Genomic DNA, 20,874 nt, shown 5'->3' with positions numbered 1-20,874 from the left:
GGGGAAAAAGAGGAACAACTGTAATAATCTGAACAATAAAGATTTATTTTTAAAAAACCACAAAAAACAAAACTTCCACGTGAAAATATGTAATTCAGTCAGACACACACCTTAGCATCACAAGTAGCAAAGGCACCAGGTGCTGTGCCCAGAGATAACCTGGAGGTGGCGCTGTAGCAGTGATTACTACTACTGATGGGTTTGTTTGTTGTCTTGATAATTCTTGAGCTGTAATGCTAGAATTTTCTTAATATGCTGCTTCCTGTTCTTCAATTCTCTTCCCTAATCTCTAAGTTGGTGGATAAATTCATCATGAGAAAATAATGAGTAAGGCATTAGCAATACTTGTGCGGGTAATGGCTATAAAGTGATGACAAACCAAATTATAAAAAATCCAAATTTATCATGAGAAATAGCTCTCCATGATCAGGAGAATGGCCCATTCCATAGTGTATTGTATACAGTGAAAACCACAGAAGAGTATAAATGTCATTTTATGATAAATCTTACACATCTTGCACCAAAACATCAAAATTATTATAGGTGATAGATGGTAACTGAAACACTGTGATGAAATTCAGGTGTGGGAAGGCTCAGGGCACCTGTACGGATTCTCACTGTTTCTTCTAGGTGCTCCCAAATCCTATTTTAAAATCTACTGCAGATTTCCAGTATATCTGAACAGTACACTAACCAGTTTAGAGTGTCTTAGATCCATTTATCTCTGTTTTTTAAAAATACTTTTATCCATCTGCAGATTTTTATTTTCACTCTTCACATTTTCTCTTTCACAATTAACTAAGAGTGATGCTGTTATCACTGCAGCAAGTTTTTATAACCCTTCGATGCAGTTCACTAGATCATGAAAAAAATAACTTTAAAATATCTGAGTCCCTGAGGGTGGGGGGAGGACAGGAGCGGGCTGGAAGAGGTTAATGGGGGGGAAAAGAAGACCTATGTAATACTTTCAACAATAATGATTAAAAGAAAAAATATATAGCTGAGTCCCCTTCACTCTTCTACCCACGTCAACTAAGTGCGTTTAACACCTCTCCCCCTCTTTCTATCCTATGCTTCCCGTACCGCACTGGAGCTCTCTCTTCTTGGTCTTCTTCTTTGGAGCACAGCCAGGAAAAAAGATGGGAAGAGGGTGGGCAGGAACACACCACTTGCTTCTAGTTCATTCTGGCTTGGACTTGGTGACATTATTTTATGTCACCTTTCACTATCACCTTTAGTAGGTGCTCACTTGTATTTAGTTTTAATTTATAAAACTGTACACTGTTTAAAGACTGAAACAGTTCTATAAGTATAAAAAAGCAGCAGTCCCTCAAACCCACCCCACTATTCCCTCTGCAAAAACCACCTTTGGCTTTTTCAGAAAATCCTGTGTTGCTACTTTCTAATTTTTCAGTTTTAGGCTTACCTTATCTTTAGGCTTATAATTCCCCACTATGAAAACTGGGTTCTCCATCACATATGCACAACTTACACGTCTCACGCGCACACACACATACCACATTCACACACTGTCTTCGGTCTTCTTCCTCTGCCTCCCAATTCACTATATCATAGTTATTAAAACTGTATCATAATCAATGTTTATATTTTCATGATGATGTGCATGCTATTCACGGCCAACCACGTGGTTTATCAATCATGACAACTTTTTCAGTATTACTTTTTTTCCTCCCTGTTGTTCATAATTGTCTTTAGTTGTTATTGTTTCCTGGTTTTCTATAGGTTTCAACAATTAACCTCCAAATTCTCACCCCGTTGTGTTAATCTGGAATATGGGGACACAGGCTAGGAGCAGAAATCAAGCCCAGCCTGGGAAGTAAAACAGATCTTGCCAAATATCTGGAACATAGTTCTATGCATTTGAAGAAACCTCAGTAAAATTACTCTTATCATTATGAGATTCTTCCCATGAGGAGGTGCTGCTAGACCTTGAAATACAAAGGCTTTTCTCCCAGAAGTCTCTTCTCCCTGTGACCTTCAGAGGGGCTAGGTTCCTGAGGTTACACTCAAAGCAGTGACGGCTCTCGAAACAGTGGGATAGGATTTGCAAACCAAAAACAAACAGGGAGCCAGACTCCGTAAACCAGGTGGCCTGGATCATTGGATCCCAGGCTTCCTTTCCTCTTGCTCCCTTTTTTTGGATGGAGCACCATCTCCACTAGCTTCTGATAAAAGAGCATGAGTGATACTTTTTTTTTTTTTTTTTTTTTTAGATTTTGCATTCTGAAAATTTTTAGATTTTCATTCTACTCTCACACTTAGTTGATATTCTGGTGTGGTACACCTTATTCTACTTTTGAACGTATGCTTTCAAGAACTGAGCTAATAAGTAAGCATCTGCAAGGATGAGAGCTCCATTCAAGATTTCTCGCCTTTCTTCCTTGGGAAGGCTGTTACTAATAGTGTGGTGAAGATTTCCTTTTATCCTTTAGACTTTATCGTCTTCTAAAAATGCTTTCCTCAGTCTAGCAGTGACTCAACTACATGGTCCTATCAGAACCTGCAGAAATCTTACCGCATCATTCTCTCCCTCCCGTTCCTCACTGGTCACCACTGGCCAAACCCGGGTCTCAAAATGCAAATGAACTCTCCCCTGGCTGCCATAAGTGTAAGGAAATAACTTCTCTTAAGGCTGTTTTTATTTCCACTTCACCAAACGATTCACTCTTCTTGTTCAGATTCAACCCAGACAAGTGATGTAGTAAAGAGAAGCCAACATAAAAGTATTTAAGAAGATATAACTCATCTACATTTCATGAGCCAGCTTTTAGAAATTTCTGAAGATTAGCATGGAACTTTGAATGTAGCTTATTTCTCTATCAATAAAGTATAAATATGTCTCATAAATTTATATTCCTAGGAGTGATGATTAAACTACTTAGAATAAACATCAAGTCATCTAGAAGAACTGACTTATAAGTTAGTTACAAACCATTTATTCTATTTATTAAAGCAAATCACTTACCAATGGCAATGAGGGAAGAAAGAAAGGCAGGTAACATTACTTGAGCACTTATTATGTGCCAGTTCCTCTACTAAGAGGGCATGCGCCATCTCATTCAATCCTCCATGCAACCTTACGACCCTCACATTGCAGGTGAGAAAACTGAGGCTTGGCGTGGGCAAGTAACTTGCACATAAGCAGGGAAGCTGAGATTTGAGCACAAGAGACACTGGAGCCTCTGCTGCAACCGTATATATTTTAAATATTCTAATTATATATTTCCTATTGCAGACCAGCTTTTCATCTAGCTGATTTTACTGCTTCATTTTGTTTTTCCATTTCTATGAAATCTATGGATTCGCTTTTAGACATACCTATGAAATTTAAATTTTACATCACAGTAGCATGAGTTATTACACCTTCAGGAATAACTGTTATTAAGGTAAAAATTTCCCACAAATAATAAACAGGATCTGCCCTGACCGGTTTGGTTCAGTGGATAGAGCGTCGGCCTGCGGACTGAAGGGTCCCAGGTTCGATTCCGGTCAAGGGCAGGTACCTTGGTTGCAGGCACATCCCCAGTAGGGGGTGTGCAGGAGGCAGCTGATTGATGTTTCTCTCTCATCGATGTTTCTAACTCTCTATCCCTCTCCCTTCCTCTCTGTAAAAATCAATAAAATATATTTTTTTAAAAAATAAACAGGATCAGTCATCAGTCTGCCCTTTGGAGCAAAAAATCCACCCTCTACTCAGCGTCTGTAAGTGCACAGTACCTAGTAGGTACTCACAAACACCTGTTGAATAAAAAAAAAGGCCATGAAGGTAGAATTAAGCACATTGGGCATGAAGCCAATACCTTTCATCAACATTTTAAATCCTTTCCATATCTGTTTAATAATAAACCCTGCTTTCAAGTAACATATAGCTCACGATGCAAAATCTGGTACGTTCCCAAGGAACATGTCTGACCTGATAGCGGAGCCTCGTGCCTGGATGGCATTGCAGTCCTTCAGCCACAGGCAACCATTCTTCTTCTCAACTCTCCACAGCCTTCACTTCAAAGTCTCTAAACTAACAGTTCGACTCAAAAGCTTTGCCCAGTCTGTCCACCTCTGCCCCAAATGCAGGCTTACCTCATTCATAAAATTCCTACCCTTAACTCATCCATAGTTCTTGGAATTCTCATCAAAAGCCTATCGTATGTACATGTATGTTGTGTATGTGTGTGCACACAGCTATGTGACAACACACAGCCTCTAAAATCAGACCTCACCTTCTCAACTAACTGGTTGATATATTAAATCCTCCCTGGAATGCACTGATAAAAAAAAAAATACAAGGTGCATGTTAATGTTCTTGTTGAATTAAATGAAACAATCCTTACACTTCTTTTACCAGTACCAAAGACATTGAAAAATATATACAAAAGGACAAAGGGAGAGTAGCTGATTCAGTTTCCCTGAATCCTTTGAAATTAGGTTTACTTCATTTAAGTCACCCCTCTATATTTAGGGCATATAGTTATAAAAATGAAGAGATGGGTATATATTCGTACTTGATTTTTATCCTCTTTATGAGGGAGAACCCCTCTTTCTGGTATATCACATGAGGAGAAAATACATTCAGGTTCATGACTGTCTTCATCTCAAGTAAATGTTAACTTTCATTTATGCTTAAAAATTTCAAATTGCACTAGCCGGTGTAGCTCATTGGTTGAGCGTCATCCCATGCACTAAAAGATCGCTGGTTTGATTCCTGGTCAGGGCACATGCCCAGGTGGTGGGCTTGATTTCTGTCTCCCTCTCCTTTCCTCTCTCTCTAAAATCAATAAAAACACATTAAAAATTTCAAATTAAAAATAAAAAAGCCTTTATGTTTGACAATTAATTTTAATCCAAGAAATCATGGGGAAATTATTCAAGCATGCTAGTCAATTTGATTATCTTTTTGTGTATTAAAAGTGACCATAAAATAACAGAAAGAACTCTTCAAAATGCCACATCCGTTTTAAAACCTGTTCTTCCTTTTTAACATGGCTTGCACAGTAAAAGTAATCATTCACAGGTGTGACATCAAGTCTGTGAGTTATGAGACATTGTTGTCATTACTTTTGTGAATTACAACTTTTGGTCATATGGGTTTGTTATCAATTATAAAGGCAATTCATGTAATATACAGATATACAATAGTGTGCCACAATCTAATGCAATTCATTCTTATCCATGAGGTGTTATTATATAGCTCACAAAAGGACAAACTTTAAGTTCATCCTAAAGGTTATCCACTCACAAGAAAGGCTTTTTTTTTTAACAGTCCCTACATTCTTATCTAAGTATTCCTGCTTTTTCCTATTTTGTCTAAATTTATCAAAAAGAATATATAACCTTTATATATTTTGTGCTTTTGAGGCTCTATTACAATGAGTTGCTACGAGGAGTAAAAAGAGCCTAGAGCACAACCTGACACACATTAAGTACTCAATAAGATGCTGATGAGTTATTGTGAGAGTTATTATTTTAAGTCCCTGATTTTTAGATGCGTTTGCTAAGATAATGTCAATGATTATTTACTTTCAACAATAAATATATATTTTTTTAAATCTGAAAACCAAACCTTAAGCTTTTGTGATTGAATATTATATATGTGACGGTGCATTTATGTGTGTAATTTTATATGAACATAAAATAATTTTATCTAGGAAATATGTAAAATTACTTCCTGTACTAATTATCTATGTTTCTTTTTAAAGGAAACAGAAAGTCTTTTCCCTACATTGTAAATATTTCCGGGTACTACATAAAAAACTATCACTAGCCCTAGTTGATTTGGCTCAGTGGAGAGAGCATCGGCCCATGGACTGAAGGATCCCCAATTCGATTCCGGTCGAGGGTACATACCTCGTACCTCAGTTGCAGGCTTGATCCCCGGCCCCAGTCCAGGCTCACATGGGAAGCAACCAATCAATGTGTCTCTCTCACATGGATGATTCTCTCTCTTGGACTCTCTCCCTCCTTTCCACTCTCTCTAAAAAGAAAAACCAATGGAAAAATATCCTTGGGTGAGGATTAACAACAACAACAATTTATAACTATATTAAAAATTAAAATAGGAGTTTCTATAACACACACAGAGAAAACGATATGTCATAATGAATATATTTGTTTCTCGGTTTTCTTATAAGGTTTTTTAAATCACATGGACTTGAACAAATGACTTCCATTTAAGAGCACAAGATCTAAAGATAGATGACCTGGATTCAAATCCTGACTCTGCCATTCCAGACTGTCTGTGGCCTTGACTTGGAAGGTGACCTAACCATTCTGTGCCTCATTTTCCTCTCTTGTAGAATGGAAGTGAGAATGAGGCTCTATTACAATGAGTTGCTATGAGGAGTAAAAAGAGCCTAGAGCACAACCTGACACATACTAAATACTCAATAGATGTTGATGAATTTTTTTGATAGTTAATATTTTAAGTCCCTGATTTTTAGATGAGTTTGCTAAGATAATGTCAATGATTATTTAGTTGGCCAACCTCTTGCAGAAGTGTTATATGCAAACAGGCTATATATACACACACATTAAAACATACAAGTGCTATTATTGGAAAATATCATTATGCAAGACTCAGTGCCAAGGCAACAGTTGATTAATGTATGTTATGGACAATACTTAATTCATTTAAATACACAAACACTTTCTTGGTCAAAATACACTGATGTGAAGTATATTTTCCATTTGTAAAAGTCTAAAACTTTTTAAACAGAAACTGAACATTCAAATGGTGTTTATTAGCCGTGCTTTGTCCTTGCTCCCTTGCCTCTTTTCCTTTTGTGCTTTTTCTTAGGCAAGTCACCCCAGGCCAAGCCTTCAGCCATCAGCCTGAACACATTAAATTGGAGTGTGTAACTTGCAATTTTCAACAGACAGTAAAAAGCAAGTCTTTTTGGTGCTAAATAACTGATTGCGGGCACCCAGAGGAATGCCACAGACACACCACGTATACCACCACACAGCAGGACTCCACTCTCATTCTTCAGTGGAGTGTGTTTAAATGTCAAGCCTCCTGGAAAAACCCTGCCTTTCTCTCCTTCCTGTGGGCATCTCCCCCTTCTCCTCTTTCCACCTCCCACACCGGCCCCCTTGCTGCTCCTGCAGTAGGCCACCAAGCCCCAGAGCGGTCTCGTGGAGAACAGCTACCCTGGTATCGCTAGCTCCTGGAAAACCACACGATTTGGGGTTTTCATTGACAGAGGTGGGTGGGCCTAGAAACGAGGTGGCACAATCCCCAGGGCAATGAGAAAGACATGCAAAGAAGGAAGAAAAGCATGGATAAAAAGAGAGCAACCAAAATAGGGGTTCACAGACTTATATCAGCACATCTCCACTACCTGGTCAGCACGGACCACAGACCGGGGACTCTACAGGAGTTCTGAGAGCCGTTCCTCCAATTGCGCATCCCACAGTAGCACTTCCCACCTTCTACCCTCTAACTAAGATTGCAGCCGTAACCAGTTTGGCTCAGTGAACAGAGCATGGCCTGCGGACTGGGGGATCCCGGGTTCGATTCCGGTCAAGGACACATGCCTGGGTTGCAGGCTTGATCCCCAATAGAGGGCGTGCAGGAGGCAGCCAATCAATGATTCTCTCTCATCATTGATGTTTCTATCTCTCTTGTCCTCTCCCTCTCCCTTCCTCCCTGAAACCAATAAAAATAAATAAAAAAAAAAGATATCAGTTACCAAACACGTTTGCCCCAGGTATTTTTTCCTATTTTTCTCACCCAAATCCTATGGGTCACCTCTTTCCCTAATTTTGGAGATATATTATTTTTCAAAAGAAAAAGACTTTTAAATGGGAATCAACAGTGACTAATCAGTAGACCTAATCATGCTCTTAGATCTGTTCCAAGTCTCATTTTCACAATATCAAGACCACAGTTTATCTGGAAATAAGTCTATTCCTTCACTAATCTGTTGCTTTTTGAGCCATTAAATACCCACTAAGAAGGGGGAAGGTTAAAGATGTGTACACACACACACACACACACACACACACACACACCCCCCGATGTATGTTATATAAGAATAGGAGATCGAGATATATATATATATATACACACTAAATAGTAAATATATGTAAGTAAACATATAGTCTATAGTACATAAGAAATGCTATTTGAGATATGAATTATGTTATGGTTCCACTAACTCAATCATTTGTTCAACCAGCATTAATTGAGAAAATGCTATGTACTGGGTACTATTTTAAAGCTAGAAATATAAAGAGGCAAAAGTCACATGCCCATACATGACAAGGAAGGGGCAGTGAAATAGTCACCCAACAGTATCACAGCAGAAGTGCACACAGCCAACGGGGAGATCCTACATAAGAGGGTTTGAGGAATTCGGGAAGACAGTGTCACCCAAGCTGGGTTTGAAGGGAACCCAGAGAACTTAACCACAAGGCTAAGAGAGATAAGAATATCCCAGCTAGACGGAGAGGAACATGCAAAGTATGAGTCATGAAATAGGAGACTCTGGGGAAAAGTTCAGTATTGCTTAGCAGCTGGTAAAGCTAGGGGTCAGTCTTCAAAGGGCTCTCTATATCTGGCTAAGGTGTTCGGATTTTGTGCTATAATCAATGGGAAGCCATTAAGCAGCAATTAAAGAGGGTGAAGGGAGATGAACTGGCTTTTGAAACTCTCAGAGTGACGGAAAATATGAGCTGGAGAAGGATAAGGGAATGAAGAAAGGGAGATGGATACAGAAGAATATAATAATAATCCAAAGTAGAAAAAACTGAACGTGTGGACCTAGGTATTCTCTGTGGACATGGCGAACAGAAAGCTCGTCGGGAGCTATTTAACATGCACCTTTACAAGAACTGGCACCAACTCTGTGTGGACACAGCAGAGAAGAGGGGAAGCTGGTTTATTTCTGGTGTCGGTTTATTTCTGGTGTCTCAGTTGGGATTTTGGGTGGCTAATGGTACCCACCCCTAGTGATGGCTTTCAATGAGATCTATATATATAAAAGCCTAAGTGACCCTTAGGACCGAACGACCGGTCGACCAGTCGCTATGGCACGTACTGACCATCAGGAGACAGAGTCTCAACACAGGAGTTGCCCCTTGGTGGTCAGTGTGCTCCCACAGGGGGAGCATGGCTCAGCCAGAAGCCAGGCACACGGCTGTACTGGCAAGCGCAGCTGCTGCAGAGTTGGGAGCCTCTCTGACACCGTGGTAGCGCTACCAAGAGGCAGTAGCAGATGCAGCGGGATGAGCACAAGTGTGCGGCACCCGGCCCACCCTCTCCCTGGCCGCCTGCGGCTTGGCGCACTGCTGCATCCCCCGAGGGGTCATGGATTGCGAGAGACCCAGCCCCAATCGGGTCTGGGCAAGATGGCCCCAATTGGCCCTGATCACCAGCCAGGTCTACGGACCCCACCCATGCACAAATTTGTGCACCGGGCCTCTAGTATAAATATAAAAGGAAATGAGTTCTAGGAAGAAATATGAGCTTATTCTGGACTTGGAATTCAGGCATCTGTGGAACACTGAGGCAAGAGTATATATGAACCTGATTCTCAGAAGAAAAGCCTAGGTTACAGACACATAATGGATCATCATTAACATGCAAGTGGTAGTCGAAACCAAAGAAAAGGGAAGGTCAGTCACCCAGAGGGACAATATGAAAAAAAAAATGACTAAAACCCATAACTTGGTTGTATTCCTGTCAGGAAACCCCAAATATCATATGCAGAAATATTCTACTTAACAGCTTGTCAACATACAACTAGAACCAAGAGTCAAACACTAAACAAAAAATTATTTTAATTTACATTGTCTTCCCCTAGATTGAAAAAGGTAGAAAAAGGTAAATTATTTGGAGTGATATGTTTCACCCAGAAAACTATAAAATCCACACTTTTATTTTTCTTAATATCTTTGTTCATGAAAACTACATGGAACATAAACCAGTGTTCATGATTTGTAATTATACAAAAACCTTTATATAGTAAATTTATATTTTGTAGTAGCTAATATTCTGAAGGCAAAAGTAAGGGGAGTGATCACAATTCAAAACTCACACAGATCTAACTGTGAGTTAGTTAGATTAAATTTTAGGCTGTTAATTGTAAATTAAAGAGTGAGAAAGGGAAAGGGTGCAGTGTAGAAGTTTTGCTCTAGTTTACTAATTATAAGGCCCCTGGCTCTCTGCTTAGAAAGTACTTCTGATTTCTGAATACATAATGTCATAAATTTTGCTCTTTGAAACTTATATGTACTTTAACAGAATGAATTTCCTATCTTTCAGCCAAAACAAATGTATAAACATTTTATGAATAAAGCTTTTAGTAAATGGTAAAATGTACAAATCAATACTCAGTCTCAGACTAGATGTCCTTGTCAGCTCAATCTTAACACACTAAAGATGTTGACTTTTAGTTATGAATATATGTTAAGATGTCTGTTTTATACTGATGACTTCAAAAGCTAGACAGAACAATAAATATTTCACTTTATATGTATGCAATAAAATAACTGTTTAGTAATAAACACTACTTATATTACAGTTTTATATCACAGTAGTCTGAAATAATGGCTAAAAATTTAAGGAACAAATATGTGAGATTTTTTTGTCTCTAAAGAAGATAATCTGTGGTCCACATTTCAATAACAAGTTTGCATTTTAAATATTAAGATAAGACATCCAGCAAATTCCAGGCTTATGCCTGATGTCATAACAATAAAGGTAGACTCTGGCATCACCTTACATTTCAAAAGAAAATGAAAATCTGCCAAAGTTTAAGGAGTTTAAGAATGTGAGGCAGGGTGGGGTGGTGCGTAAGACCACACATAAGCTTTGGAATCAGGCAGAACTCATTTGAAGTCCCAGATCTATCACTTGTTAAGTATGGGACCTTATAAAAGTGACCTCTCCGGGCTGGTTTCCTCACCGACATAGCTGGGAAAATACAGGTATCCACTTTAGAGAAATGCTGCCAGAGTCGAGTGTTAAGTGCTTGGATATTGTAAATTATCAATAGATGTAACTTTCCATTTCTCTTAACCTTTCCTATTTTTTTCTTTTATCCATAGCACTTCTCACCTTTTAAAATAATAAATTTAAATTTTACAAAAAATACAACAGACCCATATCTAGATCCATATCTGCTTTTGTTGTAAACAGTTGAATCTATCAACTGTGCTGGTCATTTGCTATCAAGTTGTCTCTCTTTGACAATGTCAGTGACTCCTGACCCTTTATCACTGTTATATGGTCAGTTTGGGTCCTTGCAACATTGAACAAGAGGCAAGACACTGCAGTATGACCCTCAGAAAAATATAGTGACTTTCTTAAATGGATCCACGCAGGTTTGTGAATGAAACCCTTCTTTTAACCTGCACTTAGGGGGAGGTTGTTTTAAAATGCAACATTTAGGGATGTACAGCTTCATCCTTACACAGAATGCCATCCTTTACAATGATGAAAAATACATAAGGATAATTAACAAAGTTACCTAAAAGGTCTACCTTAAAAAGATAGATTATGATTTATCTAATTTTTTTTCTATGTAAGTCATTTTTTAGTGAGATTTATCCCATTAATATAATTATAACCTATTAATATTGTAGTGAAAATAAGAACATATTATTTACAAATATTGATGATAGGTTATTCTATAGAAACATTTAAATTACAATTCTAAAAATAAAAGTATTCATATGAAAAAAAAAACCCCATGGGTTTAGAGTAATAGTCTTGTGACTCTGAAATAATCTAGAAACAATCTTAATGCCATTCATTTAACTTTAAAGAAAATACTATTATTGTTAAAACTGATTTTACATAAAGTAGTGCAAAACCTGAAGCAATTTCATTGAAAAAGAAAGTACATTACCATGCATACTATACAATATAAAGAATGGAAGAAGTTTTAATATCTTTCTACATTAAAAACAATATTAATCTGCAAAAATAACTAGTATAGCTTTGACGTGTTATTAAGACATGTGGTTAAAGGAAAGAACTTGATGATCCTCAGATAGAATGCTAAGAAAAACCGAGTGTATGCGTTGACTGAGGCACACTGTGGCATTACTTTGTAAAGCCGATCAATAGATATTAGCTTTAAAAAAAGATATAGAAAGGAGCTGCAGCATATTCTTTAAATGACAGCGAGAAGGTTTAAATTGTCTCAATCAAGACTCAATTTTTTCTTCCCAGTTTTTCCAGCTGTCCTCTTCCAGTTAAGATTCTTCATTTCAAATAAATTTAATTAGTTCCAATTGACTACAGCTAACACTTACACAGTTTTATCCATGGATCTTTATTTTTATAAGCAACACAAAGACTGCTAGACTCAGATCCCAGTGTCACAAGACCACATTCATACTTCCTTCAATTCCTCATCCAAAAGAAAAATTTCAAAAATGACTATTCTTCTTATAGCAAAAGCACTAGGTATACTTCGTATTTTAATTGGTATATTGGCCAGTTGTTTAATTAAGTTAATTGAAAAATTAAGTTCCAGATTACTACAAATATATAATGAATACAATAATACATACTAGCTTAACTGTAGTCTCCAAATAAGAATCCATTCAAAATACAGGCAAAGATCTCTGTCATGATATAATTTCTATTTATTTCATGAGACGATATTATTAGAGCAATTTCTTTTAAATAACTGAAAAAGCAATCAGATTTTTCAACGTGAATGACTAAGCTGACCAGTTTTCCCTTTTGTATTTGTGCTCTACAATGCTGGTTATCCCCAAATAAGATTATTATGCTTAGAACAGTTTTCTCTTGATGCATCTACCATATTTTTCATAATGCAATTTATATAGGACTCTAGTCAATAAAAAGAAATATGGTTTTCTTCTAAACCTTCATAAAAATCTATACCACATCTTAATCAAGTCACACAATCTAACCTGCACGATCTGCAGACTGCAGCATACTAGTTGCTTTGACAACATGGTAAGGGAACCCTTTTTCAGTTATTTAAATTCTCTGGATTTTGAACATTCTTGTTCTAGTACCCATGGCATGAAATGAATAAATCAACTGATAGAAGCCATTCATCACACATGTTTAACTGAACTTCAGACAGGTTCAAAGACAGTTCGTGTAGCATTAATTTACTCTCCAACACTAGATTTTCATTTTTAAGCTTCTTGATATGTTTCAGCAATCAGACAAAAACAGTCACATGTTATAATGCAATCTTATGACTTTGGTAGTGCATAATTCAAAATTTCAATGTATTGATTTAGTATTGTTTGAGTGCTCAAAAATTTACCTTTTATTCAGAATGCAAACTGAATTATTCTACTATTGCAAAGGTAACCTCTTCTTTTTTCCTGTGAATTAAACCACTACTTTTTTATACAAGAAGGCCTTTAAAATTTATAGGAATTAATATATAACAAAACATTTCTAACAGCATTTTAAAAAGCAATAAAAATGGAATAAAATAAAAAATGATTTTAAAAACTTGCAAATGAAACAATTTCCTTTAGTAGCTACTGAAACAAATTTCATACTTGTGAAGTGCAAATGACTTTCAGACGAGGCGAAAGTTTCTAAAATAATTTATATTTAAGGTAGATGATTTTTAAAATATCAATGAATTAGTAACATTAAAAAGTAAGAAGCAAAAAGAACCAACATCCTCTCATTTTTACTGAAAACCAGATGCTCCCCAACTTAGTCAACTCCGTATTTGCAGCAGTGACACAAACATGGGTTTTTAAGGTAATACAGGCTTTGTAAATTTTCAAGGGAGATCATTAGGCTCCCTCACCTTCTTCCCAGTGAAGCAATTTTAAAGGCATTCAGGTGCTAACAGTAAGGAAACTGCCACTCAGAGCTTTAAAAGAAAAACAAAATAAACCTCCCCTTTGTTCCTTTCTCCCTTTAATTTCTGTTGGAAAGTTCACTGATATTTTCTGGGCATGCTTCTTCTCAAATTATTGATTACTATTGAGTTAATATTTGTTGCTTCACGATAATTATAGACATATGTCGTCAGATTTTACATTTTAACCATCCATACCAAAAGCAAAAGTTTATCATTCTTAATACCAATAAAAATATCTATACTAGATTGTTTTTTATCCTCTGTGCATTAAAAAAAATTGAGTTGAATGCATTTGAAGATCCAGTAATTGGAACCGTTTAAATCTATAAAAAGACAGGCTGAAAATATGTGCTATATGGCTTTTCTAAATTTTACTTTATGCCTGGTAAGGTGATAAATAATACAGATAAGAATGTAAATAACTTTTAAAAGCAGCATTTATTTCTGTAGCATACATAAAAAAGAGTATCTGTAAGTTTCCGTATGCCGTCCATATTGCATATATTGCTATTACAACTTCAATAGCTTCAATTTACCCTATAATTGCAAAACCTTTCATAACATAATAGGTGTATTCCTCTACATGTTCCAAGGCTTTAGAAATGAGCCTCGCCTCTGAATTAGAAGGTCCCCAGAAAATCAAATGCACAGCTAGCAGGTTCATTGTTAGAGCAACAATGAGCAAACCCAGACCAAATAAATGGTTCCACTTCTTTCCACTTCAAGATCAAAAAGGACACTAAAGAGTCTTGTAAAGCCAAACACTCCATCAATACCAGTTTCCATCCTCTCCATCAACATACTTAGTCCCGCTATAAAAGACAGACAAGCACTTTCCAATACTGGACGAGCCTCGTCCAGATTATGTTAAAGACGTCTCCCTACCAGTTGTGATGTCATCTTCTGCAAGGTCATGCTCGTCCTCCTGGACTTTGGCTTCGGGCCCCGAGGCGGTGTCGGGAGCAGTGGTGATGGTCTGCATGGCTTCCGCTGAGACTCCGGCTAGAACAAATGGGAATCACAAGGTTCCATTTTTAAGAACTAAAAGAAAGGTAGATCAAGACTCTTAAATCCTTTTAACTTACGGGATGCAAACAAAATACATTTTAAAAAAATACAATACAGGGGTGAGCAAGAATAAGTTCACAGTTGTTTTCATGGAAAATAATACAATTAATAAATAATAATACAAGAATAGATTCTGTTTTGCATACTCACAACTGTAAAACTACTTTTACTCACCCCTGTACATCCACCAAAATTAGGAAGAGACACAAAGTACCAAAACAAACATTAAAATGGGCTCTATTTCTTTATGTGTGTGTGTACACACATGGATACAAAATATATTGACTTTTTCACTAAGATCTGGGAAAAACAAAAAAATAAAGCTGAAGTAAATTACATTTTTACTGGACCCTTTCAACGTTCTTGCTTTAGCTGATTTAGACATTATTATGCTAAAAGAGGAAAAATACATAGAAAGTGAGGACTATTTAAAAATTTAAATTTATTTATCTTTAATATTAGCTTGCTTAAAATTTGGCGGTGGGCAGAAGAATGATGACAAAAGAGGGATTTGTCTCTGGATCAATGTAAAAGACTTGAAATGCATTGCCCAGAAAGTGTATAACATCTCTGTCTATGAAGGAATTAGATATGAAGTCAGATAATTATCACATTGAAAGGAACCTAATTGAAAGCAGACAGGTGAACTAGATCAAGCTGCTGTGTTAAATACAAGTGGCCAGTGTAGATATGTTTGCTTCATTCCTGACGATAGGAGAGAAGCATGCAGTCTTTTACCATTAACTATACGGCTGGCTAGATGTTTTGTTTTGTTTCCTTCCGCTACAGAAAAGGTACCAAGGAAATATACAGAAGTGGTATGAATTCCTTGGCTAATCTGGAATTGTTAGAAAGACAACTTTTAAAAACAGCTTCATTACAATATAATTTGCATGCCATCAAATTTGTCTTTAAAATGTATAATTCAGTGGTTTTCAGCATATTCACAGAGTTGTACAGCTGTCACCACAATCCATTTCAGAGCATTTTCATCACCCAAAAAGAAACCCTACCCATGTCACTCCTCTCTTCCCCCAGTCTACGCTGCCCTAAGCAACCACAAATGTTCTTCTGTCTCTAGACTTGCCTGTTCTGGACATTTCAGCAGGTGGTATTTTGTAACTGGCTGCGTTTACTTAGTACTTCATTCCCTTGTAGTACTGATTAATATTCCATTGTATGAATGTATCACCATTATTTTTTCATCAATAAATTGTGATAGATTCATGTATTCATTCATCAGTTGGTGACCATTCATATTTTAAACTCTTTGGCTTTTATGAATAATGCTGCTGTGAACACTCACATTCAGGTCTTTATGTGGACATGTTTCATTCCCTGGGAGTGGAATTGCTAGGTCATATGATAACTCCATGTTTAACCTTTAGAGGAACTGCCTGATTATTTACTGTTGAGTTTTGAGAGTGCCTTAAATAGTCTAGGTATTAGTCCCTTGTTGGATATGTGACTTTTGAATCTTTCTCCCAGTCTGTAGCTTGCCTTTTTAAGCCTCTTAATAGGGTTTTTAATTTTGATGAAGTCTACTTTAGCAAGTTTTCATTTATAGATAGTGGTTTTGGTGCCAAGTCTAACCTTAGATCTCAACAGATTTTTTTTATCTAAAAGTTTTATACTTCTTTGATCTACATTTAAGTCCATGATTCATTCTGAATTAATTTTTTTATAAGGTGTGAACCTTAGGACAAGGTTTGGATTTTTGTCTACAGATGTCCAGTTACAGTAGGTCATTTGTTGAGGAGACTGTCTTTCCTCCATTGAATTGTTTTTGAACCTATCCGATACCAATTGGGCGTATTTGTATGAATCTTTTATGGGTTCTCTATTCTATCAGCCTAAAGCCACATCTATATATATATAAAAGCCTAAGCAACTGAACGACCGGTCGACTAAACAACTGGTCACTACGACGCGCACTGACCACCAGGGGGCAGACACTCAACGCAGGAGCTGCCTCCTGGTGGTCAGTGCACTTGCACAACCAACCTCCCGCAGACACTCAGCCAGCTGGCCAACCTCCTGAGGTCCCTCCCCCCGGCTGGCTGGTTATCCCATTGGCCCCAATCAGGGGGCCAGCCAGACAACATCCCGTGGTCCCTCCCCTCAGCCAGCCAGCCAATCTTCCACAGTCCCTCCCCCTGCCAATGGTCCCTCCCCCTGGCCGGCCGGCCCTCCTGATTGGCCCCAATCACTGGCCAGGCCGAGGGACCCGTGCATGAATTCGTGCACCAGGCCTCTAGTAGTTTTAATAACATTAGATGATGTCTTGAAATGAGGCAGACGAATTTTTCCTACATTACTTTTTTTCCTCCAAAACTCTTTTAGCTAATTCCTTTGTCTTTACATAATTTTAGAATAATTTTTTCTATACCTACAAAAAATTATGCTGGGATTATGTTAAACCTATATATCAATTTATAGAGAATCGACATCTTTACTATGTTGAATCTTCTACATGAACCCACAAACCCATGAACACTACAGGGAAGGGCAAAAGTATGTGTACAGTTGTTCATATGGAAAGTAATACAATAATTAATAAATAAGATAAGAATAAACCCTAATGTACTCACAACTGTAAATCTGCTTCACCTCACCCTTATATGTCTGTTTCATTATTTAGATCTTTGATTTCTTTCATCTGTGTCTTATAGGTGTCAGCACACAAGTCCTGTATATGTTTTTTAGACTTACTTCTAAGTATATCAGTTTTTTGAACCATTATTAATAGTATTTTTTAAATTTAGGCTTCCACATGTTCATTGCTAGCATATAGAAATGTGATTGATTTTTTAAAAAATTCTTGTATTCTGTAGTCTTGCTGTACTCATTTATTAGTTTATTTTAATTTTTCTTAAGAATCCTTTGGTTTTTCCATGTGGGCAGTTATTAGATCATTGAATAAAGACAATTGACCTCAACCTTCCCAAACTGTATGGTTGTATGGTTGTTGCTGTTTTTTCTTGCTTTATTATACTGGCTAGAACTTCTGATGCTGTGTTAAATACAAGTGGCCAGTGTAGATATCTTTGCTTCATTCCTGGTGATAGGAGAGAAGCATTCAGTCCTTTACCATTAACTATAATGTTAGCTATACATTTTTAGTAGATATTCTTTTTTATTAAGTTGAGGAAGTTCCTCTTTTTTTCTTATTTTTCTGAGTCTTAAAAATCATTACTTGATGTTGAATGTTGTTAAATGATTACTATGACCATATGATTTTTTTCTTTAGCTTGTTAATATTTTACATTATATTGATTGCTTTTTTCTTTCTTTTTTTTAAAATATATTTTATTGACCTTTTATAGAGAGAAAGGGAGAGGGATATAGAGAGTAAGAAACATCGATGAGAGAGAAACATCGATCAGCTGCCTCCTGCACACCCAGTACTGGGCATGTGCCTGCAACCAAGGTACATGCCCCTGACCAGAATCGAACCTGGGAATTTCAGTCCGCAGGCAGACGCTCTATCCACTGAGCCAAACCGGTTAGGGCGCTTTTTTCTTTCTTTTTTTTAATATCTATTTTTATTGATTTCAGAGAGGAAAGGGGAGGGAGAGATAGAAGCATCAATGATGAGAGAGAATCATTGACTGGCTGCCTCCTGCACACCCTTTACTGGGATCAAGCCTGCAACCTAGACATGTGCCCTTGACAAGAATCAAACCAGGGACCCTTCAGTCCCCAGGCCAACACTCTATCCCAGTGATGGCGAACCTTTTGAGCTCGGCGTGTCAGCATTTTGAAAAACCCTAACTTAAATCTGGTGCCGTGTCACATATAGAAATTTTTTGATATTTGCAACCATAGTAAAAAAAAGATTTATATTTCTGATATTTATTTTATATATTTAAATGCCATTTAACAAAGAAAAATCAACCAAAAAAATGAGTTCACGTGTCACCTCTGACACGCGTGTCATAGGTTCGCCATCACGGCTCTATCCACTGAGCCAAACTGGTTAGGGCTAAATTGTTTTTTTAATACATTCTTAGAATAAACCTCACTTAGTAATGCTGTATAATTCTTTTTATATGTTGCTAAATTCTATTTGCTTATATTTTGTTAAGGGTTTTTGAGACTATATTTATTAGAGACATTGGTTTGTAGTTTCAGCCTATTCTTTGCATTTTCTTTTATCTGCTAAGAGATAAGGGACTTTATATCCCTTACCAGTTTCAGCACACTTACTTGATCTTTCAGCTTTGACTACTCTGAGATATACAATTTTGCTTCTTAAGCATTCTCCCAAAACAATGAATGGTCTCATTTGAACAGTTACCTGGAATAGCCTAAGAACACCATGAAGGGCTGGACAGTATTTACACTCAGTATCATATTATTCCATGATTTCTCATGGTTGTGATGTGGTGTTCTGTCATACCTCCTGTCCTGGAACTCAGCCCCTGGAAGGTATTGGTAGTAAAGGATATTGGGGTTTGAAATCAAAAGACCTACATGTTTCATACTGTTCCTGAATTTAGTAGCTGTGTTTTGTTGAGCAATTACTTAACCTCTCTGATTAAATGAGATCAATTTAAATGGATTTGTAAACTTCTTACATAAAATGCCAGCTTTATTTTCATAGAGACTTTAATTTTACAGAAAAGGAAAATACTACTAAGAAATTATTGTTATTTTCTAAACTGTTCCTTAATATCTTTTCCTTGTTTCTCTAATAATTTTAAAAATTATCAAGGATTAAGCAAGAAATGAGACTAAGAAATCTTAGTCTCAAATTACATTTTAATTTAATAATCTGAAACAATCTTTGATTTTGTATTTAAGCAATAAGCCTTTATATAGGAATGTGGCATTTACCTTCTTATCTCCTCTTTGTGATTATTTTAGACTAGAGGCCTGGTGCACAAAATTCATGCACTCAGGGTGGGGGGCAGAGGGAGTCCCTCAGCCTGGCCTGCGGGATCCGGCTGAAACCAGCTCTCTGACATCCCCTCTCTCTGACATCCCCCGAGGAGTCCTGAATTGCGAGAGGGCACAGGCCAGGCCGAGGGACCCCACTGGTGCACAATCAGGGCCAGGGAGGGAAGCGAGAGGTTGGCCAGCTGAGGAGGGAGCACGGGAGGGCTCCAGGGCGTGTCTGGCCAGTCTCGCTCAGTCCCGATTGGCCAGACCCCAGCAGAAAGCTAACCTACAGGTTGGAGCATCTGCCCCCCTGGTGGTCAGTGCATGTCATAGCGAGCAGTTGAGCAGCCTTAGCATATCATTAGCATATTATGCTTTGATTGGTTGAACAAATGACAGGACACTTAGCATATTAGGCTTTTATTATATAGGACATAGGATAGCTATTTTTAATGAACTTATTACTAATTTTCTAGTAATTCCCCTCCTTTATTTTAAAATTTTATCTGAAAAATCAACCACAAAGTGATTCTGCAAAGGAATGGCTTTGTCATTGTGAATTCATCAGGGGCCATTGATACAGCACTGTTAATTTTTCCACTGCAACAGTTCTGTACAAAGTGGTGGCACTAACATGGCATGTTCTGTTCCCCAAATTTAAGTAGTTAGACCTTGGAGCTGCCACTGCTACGTCTAAAAATTTTATCTGAAAAATCAACCACAAAGTGATTCTGCAAAGGAATGGCTTTGTCATTGTGAATTCATCAGGGGCCATTGATACAGCACTGTTAATTTTTCCACTGCAACAGTTCTGTACAAAGTGGTGGCACTAACATGGCATGTTCTGTTCCCCAAATTTAAGTAGTTAGACCTTGGAGCTGCCACTGCTACGTCTAGTCCTAGACCAGTGGTTGGCAAACTCATTAGTCAACAGAGCCAAATATCAACAGTACAACGACTGAAATTTCTTTTGAGAGCCAAATTTTTTAAACTTAAACTATATAGGTAGGTACATTGTTATTAACTTAATTAGGGTACTCCTAAGCTGGCCTTTGCTAAAAACATCCTCAATCTGATTGAGGTA

At 37.3% G+C, this 20,874-nt stretch overlaps 1 protein-coding gene across 6 annotated transcripts in view; it reads right to left on the bottom strand.

Moving 5' to 3' along the window:
- WDR7 (WD repeat domain 7) overlaps window positions 1–20,874 on the bottom strand; it is a 302,241-nt gene that overhangs the window by 156,323 nt on the left and 125,044 nt on the right. For all 6 annotated transcript variants that reach the window (XM_005873636.2, XM_005873634.2, XM_005873637.2 and 3 more), the window contains one exon: window positions 14,724–14,840. In XM_005873636.2, coding sequence (XP_005873698.1) covers window positions 14,724–14,840 — 117 coding nt within the window. The remainder of the gene's footprint in view (window positions 1–14,723; window positions 14,841–20,874) is intronic.

This window comes from Myotis brandtii, unplaced genomic scaffold (assembly GCF_000412655.1).
Source record: "Myotis brandtii unplaced genomic scaffold, ASM41265v1 scaffold416, whole genome shotgun sequence".
NCBI lineage: Eukaryota > Metazoa > Chordata > Mammalia > Chiroptera > Vespertilionidae > Myotis > Myotis brandtii.
This window is presented reverse-complemented; position numbering and strand designations above follow the sequence as displayed.